Source organism: Benincasa hispida, chromosome 6 (genome assembly GCF_009727055.1).
Source record: "Benincasa hispida cultivar B227 chromosome 6, ASM972705v1, whole genome shotgun sequence".
NCBI classification, from domain to species: Eukaryota; Viridiplantae; Streptophyta; class Magnoliopsida; order Cucurbitales; family Cucurbitaceae; genus Benincasa; species Benincasa hispida.
Window position 1 is genome coordinate 46,233,446 of NC_052354.1, and position 17,357 is coordinate 46,250,802.

General features: G+C 36.1%; 4 protein-coding genes across 6 annotated transcripts; 1 reads left to right on the top strand and 3 right to left on the bottom strand.

Moving 5' to 3' along the window:
* Positions 1 to 5,759: 5,759 nt before the first annotated feature.
* Positions 5,760 to 7,473, bottom strand: LOC120080028 (protein ELF4-LIKE 3-like). Its single transcript, XM_039034561.1, has 2 exons — positions 7,218 to 7,473; positions 5,760 to 6,353 (listed from the first exon to the last, which is right to left on the bottom strand). The coding sequence occupies exon 2, from the start codon at positions 6,321 to 6,323 to the stop codon at positions 5,991 to 5,993; it is 333 nt and encodes a 110-aa protein (XP_038890489.1). The 5' UTR covers positions 6,324 to 6,353; positions 7,218 to 7,473; the 3' UTR covers positions 5,760 to 5,990.
* Positions 7,474 to 10,439: 2,966 nt separating this feature from the next.
* LOC120079025 (stress-response A/B barrel domain-containing protein UP3) lies at positions 10,440 to 11,397 on the top strand. The gene has a single exon (XM_039033205.1). The coding sequence runs from the start codon at positions 10,504 to 10,506 to the stop codon at positions 11,272 to 11,274; it is 771 nt and encodes a 256-aa protein (XP_038889133.1). The 5' UTR covers positions 10,440 to 10,503; the 3' UTR covers positions 11,275 to 11,397.
* On the bottom strand, positions 11,384 to 13,942 carry LOC120079026 (mediator of RNA polymerase II transcription subunit 20a-like). Of its 2 annotated transcripts, none has more exons than XM_039033207.1 (5): positions 13,636 to 13,942; positions 13,401 to 13,543; positions 13,141 to 13,322; positions 12,882 to 12,962; positions 11,384 to 11,765 (listed from the first exon to the last, which is right to left on the bottom strand). In XM_039033207.1, the coding sequence occupies exons 1-5, from the start codon at positions 13,647 to 13,649 to the stop codon at positions 11,523 to 11,525; spliced, it is 663 nt and encodes a 220-aa protein (XP_038889135.1). In that variant the 5' UTR covers positions 13,650 to 13,942; the 3' UTR covers positions 11,384 to 11,522. The 2 variants fall into 2 exon arrangements, with proteins under 2 accessions (XP_038889135.1, XP_038889134.1); XM_039033206.1 differs by having other exon boundaries at positions 12,882 to 12,971; positions 13,636 to 13,921.
* Positions 13,943 to 15,035: 1,093 nt separating this feature from the next.
* On the bottom strand, positions 15,036 to 17,354 carry LOC120079024 (growth-regulating factor 6-like). 2 transcript variants are annotated; one of them, XM_039033203.1, is made up of 4 exons: positions 16,656 to 17,354; positions 16,301 to 16,450; positions 15,840 to 16,209; positions 15,036 to 15,740 (listed from the first exon to the last, which is right to left on the bottom strand). In XM_039033203.1, exons 1-4 carry the CDS (start codon positions 16,750 to 16,752, stop codon positions 15,290 to 15,292), a joined length of 1,068 nt encoding a protein of 355 aa, XP_038889131.1. In that variant the 5' UTR covers positions 16,753 to 17,354; the 3' UTR covers positions 15,036 to 15,289. The 2 variants fall into 2 exon arrangements, with proteins under 2 accessions (XP_038889131.1, XP_038889132.1); XM_039033204.1 differs by lacking the exon at positions 16,656 to 17,354 and having other exon boundaries at positions 16,301 to 16,639.
* Positions 17,355 to 17,357: the final 3 nt, after the last annotated feature.

Sequence of the window (17,357 nt, forward strand, 5' to 3'; positions counted from 1 at the left end):
GGGTTAATTTGAAATGTTCAAATTGACAAGATGAAGTTTAATTATATATGATATGATTGGCAAATGTATGAGATACATTATTTTGGAGGAAATTAGATATAAATATGATTTATATCAAGTAGAGGAGAAAATACTATAGTAGATATGTGATATCAAACTATAGGATATAAATATAATATGATTATATTAATTAATTGATTAACTATATGATAATTAATCATTTTTTTTCACATTCGGATATGGGTAATGGGCAGCGTTGGTTATGGTAACCGATGGGTTAAAAATGAAATGAGTTTTCATTTTGGATCGTGCATTCAATATTTCTTTTACCGCCTAAAAGAATTCGTGAACCGATCGCCCGAGAGCCTATACGATAGTTGCTTCTCTGTTTAAACGATCGTCTTCCTCATGATTTATCTAAACGATTGTATATATTTTTTCTAAACGATCGTTTAGCTTTTCATACACGATCGTGTAGCTTCTTTATGCGATAAGCACTTTTGCTATACGATAGCACTATTTTATCTCCCACTTGCTTATCGTCTACACGACTCGTTGTCTTCAGTCCTCTACCAAATTCACCAAAGCCCACCCTTTGGGTTTTCACTCCAAAAATACTCGGGGCTCATTAGTGGTGGTGTCATCTCTGTTGCGGCATTCATGTTCACGTTGATCGTGCTGTTGCAGTCGACATTCCCGCCAGGCATTGGTAGATCTCTTGGAGGGTTTCCGCTGCGTTGGAGTTCTAGAGTGTGAAGATAGTCTTTGGTATGAAACTCTTTCCCTGTTATTTATTTTGTTCTGAACATGCCGATAATTAGATTTATGTGCATAACTGTATGTGATGAATGTATATTGTTATATTTCAATCACGGTGAGATCGGAGCGATCTGAACACGCTCATGGAACTCTCGGTATGAGATCCTTCATAAGGCTGGATACCTTATCCTGGTGATACTACTAGTGTGGCCCACTTTGTAGGTGTTACAATTGTTGTAAAGTGTTTTAGATGATCTGATCCTGATCATTCATGAATTAGACATGCGAGCGAGGATATTCTATATAAAGGAGTTTGTATAAGACCGGACCTCGAAATGTTTAGGCTCGTTATATAACATTGTTCATAATAGAGACTTTCATTTCACTAGGATGACCATAGGTAATATGACCTTAATCCTGAGTGAGTTGTGAACTCCTGCCTATGAGGGTGGTCATTTGATTTGCATGGGGTGAGAGTGGCTAGATCGCCGACTCAACAAGTCTGCCATTTTGGGGATTCGTCTGATTGGGGAGCTAGGAACTCAGCTACACAAGATGGAATTCACTCATTCCCCGAAGTAGAGGTAAATAGATAAATTGCTCATCCTTAGGGCTGATTCCAGGTCTTGAAACAATATGGTGCCACACCCTTTTCTTGGCCCGAGATGGGTTTAGTCATAGTGGGATTATGATCTATGCGATAGACTAGTTCATCTACACGATAATGTTGTTCACTGCATGATCGTCTTCCTCCTCCAAACTTCAAACTCCAAACTTCCCCTCTAACCAAAATTAGCCAGAGCCCACCACTCCTAGATTCTCACACCGAGAATACCAAGGTCACCAAGTGTAGTGTCCTGTTGGTTCGAGGATCGAGTTTTTGCTTGCTCTTGTTCGAGGATTGTTTGAGTTGTTCGACGCGTTTTGTGAATGAGTACAATCGAGGGATTACTTGGAGAATGGTTCTTCAAAGGTATAGTCTCTTGATCCTTTGTTTTTATTTCAAAAGCATGTCGTAATTTAGTTTCTGATGCATAAATCTATTTCTCTAATTGTTAAATGTATGCGTTCAATCGAAATGGGATTTGGACGATCTGCTTCCGCTCAAAGGTTCTCTGTAAATAGAGTTCCTTCAGTAACATCTACAAAGTAGGCCGTATTCGTAGTGTCACCAGGATAAGGTACCTAGCCTTATCCATCTACTACATGCCATTTAGGTATCACTTAAACATGATCCACCTGTATGTCTCTACATATATGTTTAAACTACAGAAGATAACCTTGGATGTTAGTTTATTGGTTTTGTGGGTTAATGCTACTAAATGTGGAATAAAATAGCTCAAATTTTATTAATAAATAAAATTATTTATACAACACAATTTCAGACTACAGGCCCATGAGATTTAGGGTTATAACCCCAACAATGTAGTATTTAGATAATGTTGTTCACTGCATGATCGTCTTCCTCCTCCAAACTCCAAACTCCAAACTTCCCCTCTAACCAAAATTAGCCAGAGCCCACCACTCCTAGATTCTCACACCGAGAATACCAAGGTCACCAAGTGGTAGTGTCCTGTTGGTTCGAGGATCGAGTTTTTGCTTGCTCCTTGTTCGAGGATTGTTTGAGTTGTTCGACGCGTTAGTGAATGAGTACAATCGAGGGATTACTTGTAGAATGGTTCTTCAAAGGTATAGTCTCTTGATCCTTTGTTTTTATTTCAAAAGCATGTCGTAATTTAGTTTCTGATGCATAATCTATTCTCTTAATTGTAAATGTATGCGTTCAATCGAAATGGGATTTGGACGATCTGCTTCCGCTCAAAGGTTCTCTGTAAATAGAGTTCCTTCAGTAACATCTACAAAGTAGGCCGTATTCGTAGTGTCACCAGGATAAGGTACCTAGCCTTATCCATCTACTACATGCGATTTAGGTTATCACTTAAACATGATCCACCTGTATGTCTCTACATATATGTTTAAACTACAGAAGATAACCTTGGATGTTAGTTTATTGGTTTTGTGGGTTAATGCTACTAAATGTGGAATAAAATAGCTCAAATTTTATTAAATAAATAAATTATTTATACAACACAATTACAGACTACAGGCCCATGAGATTTAGGGTATTAACCCCAACAATGTAGTATTAGAGTTGGTTGCCGAAGTTTGTCATTAGAGGTGGTTTTCCTCTCATTCTTAGGAAAAACCTAAACAAATGGCTTTGCGTGTGTGAAACATGATCGTGAGTTAGTTGCCATATTACCAACATGTGGTGTGAATGTAAAACCACAAATAACTCTCTGTCTTTCTTTGTGGAGGATCTCATCACTATCAATTACAAATGTTCATGTCCCAAAAGAAGCTTCCAAAAGATCGGACTAAAGGATCTACTTCTGACATCAGTCAAAAGAACGATTCTTTCTCGAATTGTCATAGATTCTGCTATCAAAATTGATCCAATAACATTTCTAATTCTCAAAGATATTTTCACAACTTGTTAAGGTTTAAGATATTTTCACAACTTGTTAAGGTTTGAAATTGTAATTTTAACTCACTATTCAATGATCTTATTGTTTGAATGTTAAACTAGGTTAAAAGTCCTAATGATACATTTAACATGAGGATCAGCAAGTAATCATTAGAAAAATACAACTTCACTATGTTTAGAAGAGGAAAAAAAGGCAATAGTATTCACCTTGGATTTATATAAAATTAAAAGTGATTGACAGTGGAAGAAAAGGCCAAAAAGGAAATACCAATAGAATTGGTTCATTGCATGATTGAAAAGTTTATAACCATGCAAATTCAACATATTTAATTTGAGTAAAAAAAAAAAAAAGAAGAAAGAATGAAAGAGAGAAAAATTGATGAGATAAGAAGACAAGAATCATGCAGGACATGAGATGAGATACAATGACGGAGAAAATATCTAAATCTGAAGAAGAGGAGCAATAACATTACCTCATACCACCAATATTATTGTTAGATGTGTAAATAGATTGGGTTGGATTGAGAGTATTTTTTGGACTCATTTGAAAATTAGAGTTGCTTACATCCTTAAATTTCAGGTTGAGTTGGGTTAGGTTGTCGAGTTATAACTTATTTTTTATTTTTAATTAAAAATATATAAATTTATAGACAACATACGACTAATAACTAAAATCTCATAAAATTTAAATGTTCAATACCAAATATTTATGATATTTACTGCAAACTTTAGACGAAGATAAATATCATAATAATTTTAAAAGAAAAATATAATTATATATATATATATTATAGGGTTGGGATGGGATGGGTCAACCAAATTTTTTTAACAACTTACGACCCAACTCAACAAAAATAAAAAAAGTTTGTCCCAATCTAACTAAAAAACAAAACTAGTACAACCTAATCTTTATATTTTGGGTTGGATAGTCTGAATTGTTGTCGAACTATTTGAATATCCCTAATTATTGCCAAAACAAATTCAAATCCCCAATTTTCTGGTAATCAATCTCGTGGGCCTTCAAAATTAGGTACCATCAATTATGGGTCCACCTTGATTTTGGATTCATTACTTTCACATACCTTCCCAGTCTATTTTTACGTTTTAATCATATTTAAAAGATGTTTGACAAATATTCAAAATATCAAAATTTATGTAACTTGGAAACTATGTATCGAGGAATACATCGTAATATAGTTTGCATTTATTCAGCATGTTTTTAGTAATATCAAATCTCCAAACTAACCATTGCAAAGAAGTTCAAAAAAAGAAAAAAAGAACAAAACTTAGTGAGGCATAAACACAACTTGTTTATAAAATGGACAATAAATTAATTATAAAGCCCAACATGTAGAGTATTAATATGAATAATAGAGGAAATTATAGAGTTATGATTTGAGCCTTATTTATCACATGATGTTAAATAGTTATCTTTTTGAAGAGAAAAGGGCAAAGAAATTAATGAGAGAAAGAACCTAAGAAAAGGAGGGGATAAGTATGGGGAAGCTGAGTTCCAAATCCAAGCCAAAAGTGAGAGAAAGGTTTGGGTCCCTGTGTCATGTTGTTGGGTGTCACTGTTTTACTTGTTTGTCTCTTATCTTTACAACTATAGTGGTGCTTGTGATGTGTGTTTAAAATTTTAAAAAAACCCCTCTGTTTTTACTTTTTACACTCAGGAATTATTCCATGGAACTGTCTTGAAAAAACCGTCCCAGAATTTTTAACCGTTATTACGAGACAACATTGATGGATTGTATTATAATTTGAATGAATGAACGAATTGTGATGGTAGGGTTGGCATTGGTCCAGTGAAATGTCCCCATTCTTTTTTAAAAAATATCCGAATGATTCTATTTTGACATTAAATTCGAGTGAAGTTATGAAAATATACTCTCACACACGTAGAAAAGCAGTCTCACTCTCTCTTCTTTTTTCACTCACAAATCACTACGTCTCTCGCTCTCCCTTCATTTCTTAACTCACAAAATCACTCCTTTCTCTTGTCTCTTGTTCATCGGAATTGGTTGCATCAGAGCTACTCGCGTGGACTTGCCGTGTTGGAGAAGAAAAAGACGACGTGCAGAAGAAAATTTCTCGCACAAGAGAAGAAGAGGAAAAAGGACAATACTGTAACTTCACATGGTCACAAGTATTTGACATTTTTTTAAAAAAATTGGGTCATTTGTCATTTTAGACCTTTAAAATGGATCTTTTTAGTAATTATCTGGGTGGGCATTGGTTAAAAATGAAACGGAATATATATATAATATAATAAGGAATGGCGGGGTCAAAAAGACGATTGTCCCTTATCTGAGATTCGGTTCTTGTGGTGGGTGTGTGGCTGTGAGCCAAAAAGACCCTCCAAAGCTGCCATCATTCACCCACAGCATCTTCACAAAGACCAAGATGAGAAATGTATGCAACAATTTAGTTTTTTTTTTTTTTTTTTGGGGGGGTGGGGGATGGGTTTAATTTAATTTAAAAATTGATTTGAATTTCTAGACAGAAATGGACAAAAGAAGTAAAATAAAATCATGAAACAGTAAAGCTGTGAGCAAAAAAAGGAGGTATTGTGTTCATGGGAGAGCACCAATAGAGTAGCTGCACACACTGCCTTACTTACTTCAACAATATTACCCCCAACAGAAAGAAATTAAAAAGAAAAAGAAAAAGAAAATAGTAGGAATTAAGTTATTGTTGTTAAGCAAAGAATGAGGAAGAGGAAGAGGAATAGAGAATATGGCTAATTGGGCGGAGGGCGGTTGCGCTTGTGGCCAGGCTTGACGGCGGAGTCTCCATCGTCGATGGATTTGGTGAAGGAAGTGGAGAGATCAGCGTACAAATCAACAACTCTTCTTATGTTATTGTTCAGCTCGCGAATTAGACCTACGTTTCTGGTGAGATTGTGAGGCATTTTGGACTCGTGATTTTGGTTAATTTCATTGATCAGCAGTCTGTTTTGGTCTAAAATGTTCTCAACTTGAACAAAATTCTTCTGAAATGTCTGAACCATTTTCCCATCCATTTCCCTAATTCCCTTCCCTATTCCTCCTGATGACAATGTCTCCCCCTCCATATTTCCTCTCAATCACTTCCAATAATTATCCTGCTTCCAACAATATCAAATTTAGACCATTTTCATTAACATCAGCCCCAAAACCACACACAAACTTTCTGCACATGAGACAAGAACTGTAGCACAAATCATCACATCCATTTCCATGGATGATGAGACGAGAGAACTTATAATATATTTGTTTATTATTATTTGATTATGAGATGTAGAAAGAAAAAGCAGAGATCCCATTTCCATAAAAAGGAACTTTTTTTTTTTTTTTCTTTTTTAATGTACTGAGAGAATACCCACCTAGAGATCAGAGTTCCAAACAAGAATCTCTTTAAACACTCAAAACCATCCATGGACACCATTATTATTCATCTAATATTATTCTACATTTCTAATAAATATAATTGAAATTCGTGAACACATAAACAAACTGTTTATTTAAGCAATCTGAAAGGGTACGCTATTCATTCCAATTTGGACAAACCAGAACAAATCAAAGAACAATCTGAAATTCTTTTCAGAATAGTAAAGGACTAAAAGGGGAACATAATTTAATGACTGCAGTTACCTGGGAACACCAAAATTAATTAATTAATTTTTTTTTTAAAAAAAACCATCAATAATTATTTAGGTGAAGATCTTAATGTACAACTAAATAAAATCAAGAACAAAAACACAAAGACTCACAGTTTCTTTCTTTCTTCTTCTTTTTTTCTTTTTCCTAAAAAGATTTTAATTTGAATGAAATGAAAAAAATAAGAAGCTGGGAGAGGAATGGAAACGACGGGAAGGGGAGAGAAAAAGTGGTATTCTTTCCTTTGATTATTATGTAATTATTATTATTACAAAATTTGAATGTCTATGAAAATAAAAGAAAAAAAGAGTAAAAATGAAATTGGGTACCTTGAAAATCTGGAACATTATATTGTGGGAAGAGGAAGAAGAAGAGTCTGATTCCCGAGGAGCAGTGGAAAAAGATCGCCGATTGAATCGAATCTCCGAAACAGACACCTCTTCTGTAATTTCTGAGAAATCTAGAGAGAGAGATGGACAAATAAATTAATTAATTAATTAAATTAATAAATAAATAAATAAGCAGAGAGAGAGAGAGAGAGAATATATAGATTTGACAGTCACGCTTGCTTGGAGACGGACCCCTATAAAAAAAAATAATTAATTTTAATAAATGAAATATCCCAACTGTTATTTTGTATTTATTTATTATTTCCATTTCTGGTGCTGCTGCTTAGTTCATGAAATTAGGAGGGGATTGGTTGTGTGTTTTTATTCAGATCCAAAATCTTGACTTTCCCAAACAGTTGTAAATCCGCCACGTGGAATATGATTTAAATTCTAAATTCCACAACAATCAATCAAACATTTTGGGTTTTTTTTTCCCCATTATCACGCCCTGCCTAATTTAGTGCAATTTGTTTCTAATTATCTGTTTTTGCAAAAGGAAAATTTAAAAAAAAAAAAAAAATGGTTTGCCTTTCCTTAATTGAACCAACGAAGATGGGATACATTTACTTTATCCTTACTCTCAAAACATTTAGGGTTGTCTATTTATTGAAAATATAATAATCAGAATTCCATAATTATATATATTAAAAATTATAGATGTCCGACGTATTTAGATTATCATGTATATTTTGTAAGAATATTTTTGTAGATATCTAAAAATATTTTAATGATTGTGTTTGTTTTGTAAGATTTATATTCGAGAATGTCTTAAATTTACATAAAGTTTCAAGAATGTTTTTACGATTATTTATTACTTTATAATTAATTTGAACTAATATAACATTTTTTTTATCATTTTGAATTTCTTTTAAAATTAATACAATTTATATTATTTTTATATGTTATTTTTCTAAAATAATATATCATAATTTAAGTTTTTTTTTATAAAATTAATATTTGTTTAAATTTAAATTTGAATATGTTGCTAAAAAATAATAAGAATTATGATATAACTAAAAATATATGATATACATGGTTGAAAAATATTTATTTTAATTATATAATACAAATGAAGATTAATATATATTTGTAAAATAAAATAAAAAGAATAACAAAAAAGTAAAATGAGGATGCTTTCAACTCGAGAATATGGAAAACTTGTGTTTCAAAAGTGCATCCAAAACTCTCCAGATGTTAGGGCATCTCACAATATCGTAAAACAAAAATGGTAATCCAGGTGCATGCAAAACAAACTAAATCATTTGGAAACATCTTACATTTCTTTTTCTTTGTTTCCTTATTATTGGAATATACTAAAACTCCTCTCCCATAACTCCAACTTTGACCTACTCTCTCATATCTCATCAGTTATTATTTTGGGAGAAATTTGGCAAACATCCTTCAAGACACAACTTTGTAAAGGTCAATTATCTACCATTTTTTAGTACAATAATTGTGGGTGAGGGAACGAACCTCCCACCTCTAGGATAGTAGATCATATCAATTATCACTGATCTAAACTCATTTTCACAACTCACTAGCATTTTTTTAGAACCAAGCGAATGAAAGGAAGATCACAATTGAAACACATGCTCCATTATGTCCAATTCTTAAATAGTAGAAAGAAATTTCTAAGGTTCTATTTCTTAAAAAAAAAAAAAAAAAAAAAAAAAAAAGATTCTTTGATCCCTACTCAGCATAATGATAAAGATAATTTTTAGTTCTAATTTTTAATAGTTGAATGTCAGTTTATATCTTCTATTCTACTTGGTAGTCATTTCACATGGGGTATATTGCAAATTTGGTTTATATAATTATCATTTTATGAACAAACAATCTAAACCTTATTTTATTGACTAACAAGATCACATAAATAAATAGAAAATGCATCAAATAATAAATGACAGTGACTTGTTTATCCGAAGACAATTTGTGAAATTTGCACAAATTAAATGGAGTAGAATTGAAACTTTTAAAATTACAATCATTTATAAGTACCAAAATCGACTTAAGTCAAATGGCATATATTTGTGGGTGATTTTAGACTAAATAACATAATCGCCATCAAACAAAAACAACAGTGTCAGAGAAAAAAAAATCAAGCCAAAAATAACCAAAATGAGCTTAGAGGAGGAAGTGGCCCAAGTCACCATGCTCGTTGTCGTCTAACAAAATACATAATGGGACATGCCTAGCACATGTTCTACTCCAAAGCATCACTTAAAACCAAAATGAGCATAAAGGAAGATGTGCAAAATAGAAAATGAGGCACGTTTGACTTGGTGAATTGAAGAACTATCCTAATGTAATTCCAAAACTGATTTAAGATAACATAAGTCAACTACTTCTATAAATACATTATTGTAGTTCTAGGGAAAAAAAAATAAGATCATTGTCCACTCAAAACTTTTAACTTACTACAGTTATTCACAAGCATCATGCGAGTGTGTAAATCGGGTGATTTTTTTCAAGTCTAGATTTTGACATCAAACAATAAATACATTAAAGAAAAGAAAAAAAAAGGCATGACAAGTACCGAATAGGTGTATTTGTTGATTTGGGTTAAGAAAGTTGGGAAATGATTGGAAATAATAATTATTGGAGAGGATGAGATTTGGAAAAAGGGCAACATAGTAAAAAGAGGAAATGGGAAGGGAGTTTTGGATTGAGATTGGGATTGGGTTGTTCTCAGTAGTGGCATTGGGGATTCGATATAAACAAACAAACAAACAAAGGCCTTTCGGCTTTCGCTTTCTGGTGTGGTGTGGGTAAACCTTTTGATTTTTTTATTTTTGGGATATTTATCATTACTTTTCCGTTTTAAATTATACCAATTTTGTAACCCTTGAGAGTAAATTTGGACTTGGATCAAAACAGAGCTAAATTCACGTCCAACCATTCCAAAGTTAGGATATTAAACTTCACCCTTTTGATTTTAGTCCGTTTCAACTTGTTTGGGCTGCCCCACTGTCCTCCAAGTCTGTTTTATTACCCGATTCGAAACAGAAACCGACCGACCCGGTTCAGCCGTTTTGATCGCTGGGTTCCTGGAAATGTTTTGGTCGGGCCGGCCTCTAAACCATTAAATTAAGGGAGATGATTAGGGACAGCGTGATTATATATATATTTTTTAATTAATTTATTTGTTTGTAAAGACTAAAGAGGACTTGGTACCAATCACGTCCTTGTCGACCAAAATCTGTGATTCCCATCATTTGACATTAAAATGCTCTCCTCTGCTCTCCGGTCTTTCTCCACGCTACCATCCACTTCCAGGCATCTCCGCCTCCGCCGTTTGAACCCTTCTCCCTCTTTCCGACCATTCTCCGTCAACATGTCCGCTCACACTCAACCAATCGAGCACGTCGTCCTCTTCAAGGTCAAAGACGGCCTCGATTCCTCCAAGGTAAACGACATGCTCACCGGCCTCAATGGCCTCATCTCCCTCGACCAAGTCCTCCATATCACCGCCGGCCCTATTCTCCGCAACCGCTCCTCCTCCTCCACCTTCACTCACCTCCTTCACAGCCGCTACTCCTCCAAGGAGGATCTCTCCATCTACTCCGCCCACCCCGCCCACACGAACGTCGTCAAGCAATTTGTTCTTCCCATCTGCGACGACATCATGGCCGTCGATTGGGTCGCCGATGCTTTGAAAGGTCCCATCGTCGCACCTTCTGGCTCTGCCCTTAGACTCACCTTCCTCAAACTCAAGGAGAATCTGGGCGAAGAAGTTAAGAGCGAGATCTTGGAGGTCATCGCTGGGCTGAGGGAGAAATTGGGGCCCAATGTCCAGCTGACGGTGGGCGAGAACTTTTCCCCGGCCAGAGCCAAGGGGTTCTCAATTGCATCGATTGCAATCTTCCCGGGGCCGAATGAGTTGGAGGCGGCGGTTTCAGACCAAGAAATGGTGGAATTGCAGAAAGAGAAGGTAAGGGAGCATTTGGAGAGTGTAATTGTGGTGGATTACGTGGTTCCGCAAACGGCGAGTCTCTAATTCCATCTATGATTTTTGCTACAAATTCCTGATGAACAATGTCGTCGCGAGTGTTGAGATTGAATAAATGTGCCCACCGTTTATGTATGAATGGCAGACGCACTTCTGATGTTTTCGAGTTTCTGCTTTGTTTGTTGGATTTAAACTTTCAGTAACATCTAATGTTCCATCATTCGAAAAAGAAGAAGAGCAACTTAAGCATACATAGGCTAATAATCTCAAACTGATAAATAAAAGCAATTACTAAGCTAATTTCTGGCGGATTGAACTGCTTGCACAGTAGCGATTAGTTGAGCCATCACGTTGGCATACTGAACTGCTGTGTGTTGAGAAGTGTAATAATCCGACAGTCCATATTCTGCAAAATTTGGTTCTATGTGCATGAAACGACCTGGTAATGAACTTTTTGACATGGCTTCTTGCCATACCTCGAAGAACTCCTCCATTACCTTTCTTGATTTCTCCATTGAAGATATTGGGAGATACTCAATCTGCAATATACACCTTTTAATACACTATCACGGGAATGGTAAATGGTCTCTCATATGTTCAAAATGTTCCATTGCAACAACAACAATGAGCAATTTTCATATTTACACCCAAAAAATAGAACATGGACACATTTGACACACAAATTCTAGTTTCTACTTAAATCCCACTTGATTTAACCATACTTCCAATATGATGCTCAACGTACCAGATTAAAAACAAACTACAAAACTGAATCAGGATTTGCTAGAGAAGTGCAAGCGATTCATCTCAGAGGGGTTTCATGAGAGTCGATAGAATATACTACTTGTACTTGACAATACAATAGAGAACATGGTAATGCGTTTTTCAAGAATAATTTGGAGGAGAGGAAAGACAAGGGCAGACATTTGAAATCCGCATCTTTCTTTACTTTATCTGATTCAGAATTAAGCAAAGACCACTACACATTCTCATCAAGCATTCAAGTGAACTGGAAGACACTTTCCAAACTAAATAACTCTTTCAGTTCGATTCATGTGCAACAAGGAATATGAAATATAAACAAATGTGAAGATCACAATCGTGAATTCAATAACTAATCCTACATAGGCTTTTGCAAAGATATCGTAATCAGATCTTACTACTTTTCAACAGAAGATCCCTGGCCCCAAAGCTCACAGACAAGTTATTCAGAGAATTATACATCTATGCGACGACGGGCTTTTTTCTTCTCCTCTACGAGTTAAATCACCAATAAGCCAAGCAGCTTATCAATACTTCAACAATCCCACTAGAGGTTTGAAAAGTTGTAGAAGTTCCAACGAGTCAAAATCAATATTAATTTAGAGAGGAAATGACATTCTAGAAGTTGAAACAGAGGACCTCCTACTCTGGTACCATGTTAAATAAACCCAAAAACTTAAAATCCATGGGTTGTGGTAAATTTAATTATATCCACACTTCTACACATTGTTTTGAAGATGATAACAGAAGCCAAACATTATGTTGAAATTGAAACAGCCCCTGGGAAAAGAAACTGCTCCCTCAGATAAAGAAAGACATCAGAAACAAACAACCAGAAGAACATGCAATAGCACAAAAACAAAGTTGACATGAAATGAGGAAATGAGCCTTACCTCCATAACTATCCCTCTCAAATTCTCGGAATTGTTGGGAACAACTTTTCCCACTCTCAGTTGGAAATCCCCTAACTGGTACTGGAATCCCTAAAAAACCAATAATGTGAACTGTCTGTAATCAAAGATTCGTCTATCTCACACGACTACAAGAAAAAGAGTAGAGACTATAAAGCCACAAAAATCAACTCCAAACTTGAATTGAAGGACATGGGAAAAATGTAGAGTACATTAGAGCTAAAGAAGTTGAGTGGTCAACCTCAAAATTGAGAGCAACGCGCAATTTGTAAGACTGCAGCTTCTCCATTATAGCCTGAATCGTAAAATCAGCTTCCAGGACGATCCGTTGGCCACGAATTATAAGATAATACTTGTTTGGTTGCTCCGGCAGCGAAATTCCGAGAAAGTCGCGCGGGAACTCGGCCGCTGGTAAGTTCTGGTCTGTTGACAGATTTAAGATTCATTTAGGCAATCAAATCCAGCCCAGAAAAACGTCTCAAGAAAGAAGAGTGGGATTACCTCGTAGGATGGGTTTGTAGAAAGTGAGAGTAGCTTTCCACTTGCCCCCTTTAACGCCATGGATACTCTCAACACATTGCGAAACCTCGTTGAGTATCTGACTGTTAACAGTGCTGCCGGCATTCGGTTGCCAATGCAAAACCCTAAGCAAAGGAAAACGATGAAAGTAGATCAAGAATCAAATTCACGAGAAAAGGGATGAGAGATTTTTTGATCGGGGTTTCTGGGGTTTTACCATTTTAGCGGCATACTTCCGGGCGTACAAAGCCGCAGCGAGACGACGGAGGTAAGTCGATTGGGAGCAGGTTAGGAACAATTTGCAACTTTTGTGGACAGCCCAATGGAAAGTATAAAGAGCCCTGCCAGCCCAAACTTGAGTACTTGCCATGGCCTTTGGGGATCCATACAATTCTTTTGATTTGTTGTGAGATTCTACAATTTTGGTTCCCTGGAAGGCTGGAACTCAAAGAGAATAAAAAATAAAAATAAAAAATATAGGTTCCCTGTTCGATGGGCATTGGAGGTGACAATGCTACATGCCTTTTCCAATTTCTGAAGGCCCACCAGTATGACAATATTCTTGCTTATTGTGATTAATATTACGAATTAAGTTGGAAGTCATTTCCTTTCTTCTTAAGCACTTTCAGAATTGAGGTTTTTATATAATAATATATCATATAGAGCTTGAAATAGTGGTTCTAAAAAATGCCAATCAAATCAAAGTACTTAAAGATGGCATTTTTTTGTTCCACGTTTTCACAAATAAAAATAGAGACAATCCTCTCTCTCTCTCTCTCTCTCTCTCTCTCTTGTTCTACTCGAACGTCAAGCTACCAATTTGGGTCCATTTTAGCATGAAACAACAAGAAAACTGAAATGGGTCACAAGAGAAGAGAAGGTACATGTTTGTGTAAGAGGAGCAGTGTGGATTAGAAAGCAAGTTGTGTGTCGTAGAGTGGGGCTGCAGAGAGAGTGAGACAGAGGTCCACATCATCCTGCAGCAATATGCTAATTGATTTGGAAGCTTTCCCAACACTCTTAAAAAGGACCTTTCTCCCGTTTCCTTTTTGACTCATCTTAATATTAAGATTGTGTTTGGATTTGGAATGACTTTTATAAGCATTTAAAAAGTGGTGTAAATGGATTTTGAAAAGAAAGGAAGTTAATAAGAAGAGAACATCCCTTGTGTGTATCCAGAGACGATAATGTTGTTACATTAAGTGATGGAAATCAAATGAAGTGAATGCTGAATGAATGGTGAATGGTGAATGGTGATGTGTGTCGTCCTTGATTTGCAGTAGACGAGAAGAGAGGTATCTACACACTTACACACACACACACTAGGCTTTTACAGCTGTGTAAAGAAAGGGCTGAGACTCTGAGGCAGCAGGAAAGCACGAAGCAACGTGGTTCATTAGGGGCCCTCTTCCATTATTATCATTATTATTTGAAGACAACAGACATAGAAGATTGAAAGAAGCAGGCAGCCCAGAAGACAGATGGCCAGGATGCTTACCTTAGCATTTTATCAGACCTTTCTGACTCACCATTCATTATCCAACTATTTATGCATTGAACACACTTTTCTTTGGATCCTTTTTATGGAACCAATCACTGTTCTGTTCAACTTCAACAAACATCCAAACAAACAAATCCATTTACCCCTCCACCCACCTCATACAATTTCATTTCTCTCACTTAAGTACATATTTGGACACAAAGTCAGAACACAACCCCAGTGGGTCATCAAAGAAAATCAAACAAACAAACAAAACTTATTTGTAATGGCATTTTGATAACAGCTGGGTCATGGATAGGATTCCAAATACAAACCAAATGTAGCCTTGTTTCTCAAAATGCTAAATGTGCACAAAGGAAAAACCAGGATTTCAGTTTTCATTATGCTTATTGGAAGTGAAGATGGAGGAGAAGTCATGGTTGGGAATAGACATTGAAAGCCGAGTTGCACAAACTGAGCCAGTATTTGATGACTTATCATCCAAATCAACCCAAGACTCTCTGTCTGACTCTTTAGGAGACCATTCATCAAAAAAATGATGCATAGTCTTCTGTGGTTCATCTCTTTCCATTTTACTCTGCATCTCATTATATTTTCCAAAGCTCTGCAGCTGCAAGTAAGAAGAGTAGTCGCCTTGTAAAGCAGAGCCGTTCTTGTATCTGGAGGATGAGGAAGAGCAGCTCATTGTCAGAGGAGTTAGCTGCCAGGGATCTTCCATAGACGAAGCAGAGAAGCCTCTCATGTTACCAGAATGTTGTTCCCTCACAAAGGGATGCTGATCAACATCTTCTTCCTTCCCCCCATAAACATTCCTATTTCTTCTTCTCGGTTACAACAAGGTGATTAAAAATCCTCAGTTTAGCCTCTCAAAAGTGAAAACAAAGTATCTCAGAAACAGAAAGAAGCATTTTTGTACAAACCTGTAATCTGGAAGCAAGGATGGATGGGCAGAAGAAGCAGAGGCATGATGATAGAGAAAAGGGTGGGGATGGGGATGAGTTTCAGAGTTGGTGAGTGAACCAAAGGAATGAGAAGAGGAGAGAGTGGAGGAGTTGTGGGTGATGGATGAGATGGGTGGGGTGGATGGATTAGAGTTTGTTGTTTTCAAAACTTCCACAGGCTTTCTTGAACGGTTTTTACCTCTGTGCATATGTCTTTCACAGTATTTAGAATCTGGGTATGCCTCTTTGGAGCATCTCCATTTTTTGCCGTCTGTTCTTCTGCACCTTCCAGGCTCTGGATCGATTTTCCTCCCCGAACCCATCTGCACGTAGTTCCATCCAACTGCAACTGCACTCACTCACACAACATCAAGCATTTATAATGTAATATTACGTAATGGGTCAAAAACAGAGAAATAGGAAACAAATAGGAAGTTTACCGTCTGGATATTGGTGGGGAAAGAGCCTGGAAATGAAAGGAGTGTCCAAAGAGGTTCTTTTAATGGTGTAAAGCAGATCAGGAGGGACGGGGATGCCGGAGACCATGTACTTGAAGATCAGGGCTTGGTGCTCCAGCTCTTGCCATTGAGCTGCAGTGAATGGAAATCTGTTTCGTGAGCTCATTGTTTGAGTTTTTTCAGTGGAGAAGGAGAGGAAGAAAATAATGTTGAAGATGGTTTTATTAGAGGCAGAGTAGAATAGGTATATTTATTTCAGGGACCATTGGGCTGCAGAATCTTCTGTGCATGTTTAAAAACTAAACTAATGGTTCTGATTATAATGCCGGATGCTTACTTCTCTCTTTCTCTCTGATCATATTATGACTGCAACTCTCTGCATCTTCTGCTTCTGCCTGCCACCCCTTGTCTCTGACATCTCTACGGAAATCCATAAAAATAAAGGCAACTAAAATATTTAATAAGGGAAAACAAAACAAAAGGAAATTTATCAGACACACAAAGAGTTGGACTCTGAAGCTAAATACCTGCACCTGATTTTTCTTTTCTTTTCTTTTTTTTTTGGGTACGGTTTAAGCTTTTACTGCAACTACCAACTCTTTACTTTTTCTGTTCATTTACCCCAGAGCTTCAGACTATATCCCAGTGCCCCCCACTTACCATTTTTCTTTTTTACTTTTTTTCTATTTTGGATATTTCGTAACATCATTCATACATATGCCTCACTGACTCTTTTCCATTCTGTTCAGATCAAGCACCAACGGTCCCTTTCCTTTACACCTACTTTTTTACCTTTGCGTTTCCTTGGTTGATCCATTTTAATATTAAACCGAGATCGAGTTGACTTGCAAACTTGGGGGACAGAATAAATTAGTATGAACATTGGAAAAGCAAGCGCATTTTACCATAGTCGATGTGTGTGTGGTTCAAATCCAACATTTGTTTAATGCAAAAAAGTTCGAAGTTTTCAACACAAACTCTAATTTTGTAAGAAGGAAGCCAAACATAGTCTCTCTCTCTCTCTCTCTCTCTTTTGTAA

What these genes read in the sequence shown, in the direction of transcription:
- LOC120079025 (XM_039033205.1), top strand. Translation starts at nt 10,504, where the DNA reads ATGCTCTCCTCTGCTCTCCGGTCTTTCTCCACGCTACCATCCACTTCC.
- LOC120079026 (XM_039033206.1), bottom strand. An exon ending in CTACAAACCCATCCTACGAG is followed by an intron (nt 13,323 to 13,400) that starts GTAATCCCACTC and finishes ATCTGTCAACAG; the next exon opens with ACCAGAACTTACCAGCGGCC. An exon ending in GCGTTGCTCTCAATTTTGAG is followed by an intron (nt 12,972 to 13,140) that starts GTTGACCACTCA and finishes TTGGTTTTTTAG; the next exon opens with GGATTCCAGTACCAGTTAGG.
- LOC120079024 (XM_039033203.1), bottom strand. Translation starts at nt 16,752, where the DNA reads ATGGATTTCCGTAGAGATGTCAGAGACAAGGGGTGGCAGGCAGAAGCA. An exon ending in TCCCCACCAATATCCAGACG is followed by an intron (nt 16,210 to 16,300) that starts GTAAACTTCCTA and finishes GAGTGAGTGCAG; the next exon opens with TTGCAGTTGGATGGAACTAC. An exon ending in TCCTTGCTTCCAGATTACAG is followed by an intron (nt 15,741 to 15,839) that starts GTTTGTACAAAA and finishes GTAACCGAGAAG; the next exon opens with AAGAAATAGGAATGTTTATG.
- LOC120080028 (XM_039034561.1), bottom strand. Translation starts at nt 6,323, where the DNA reads ATGGAGGGGGAGACATTGTCATCAGGAGGAATAGGGAAGGGAATTAGG.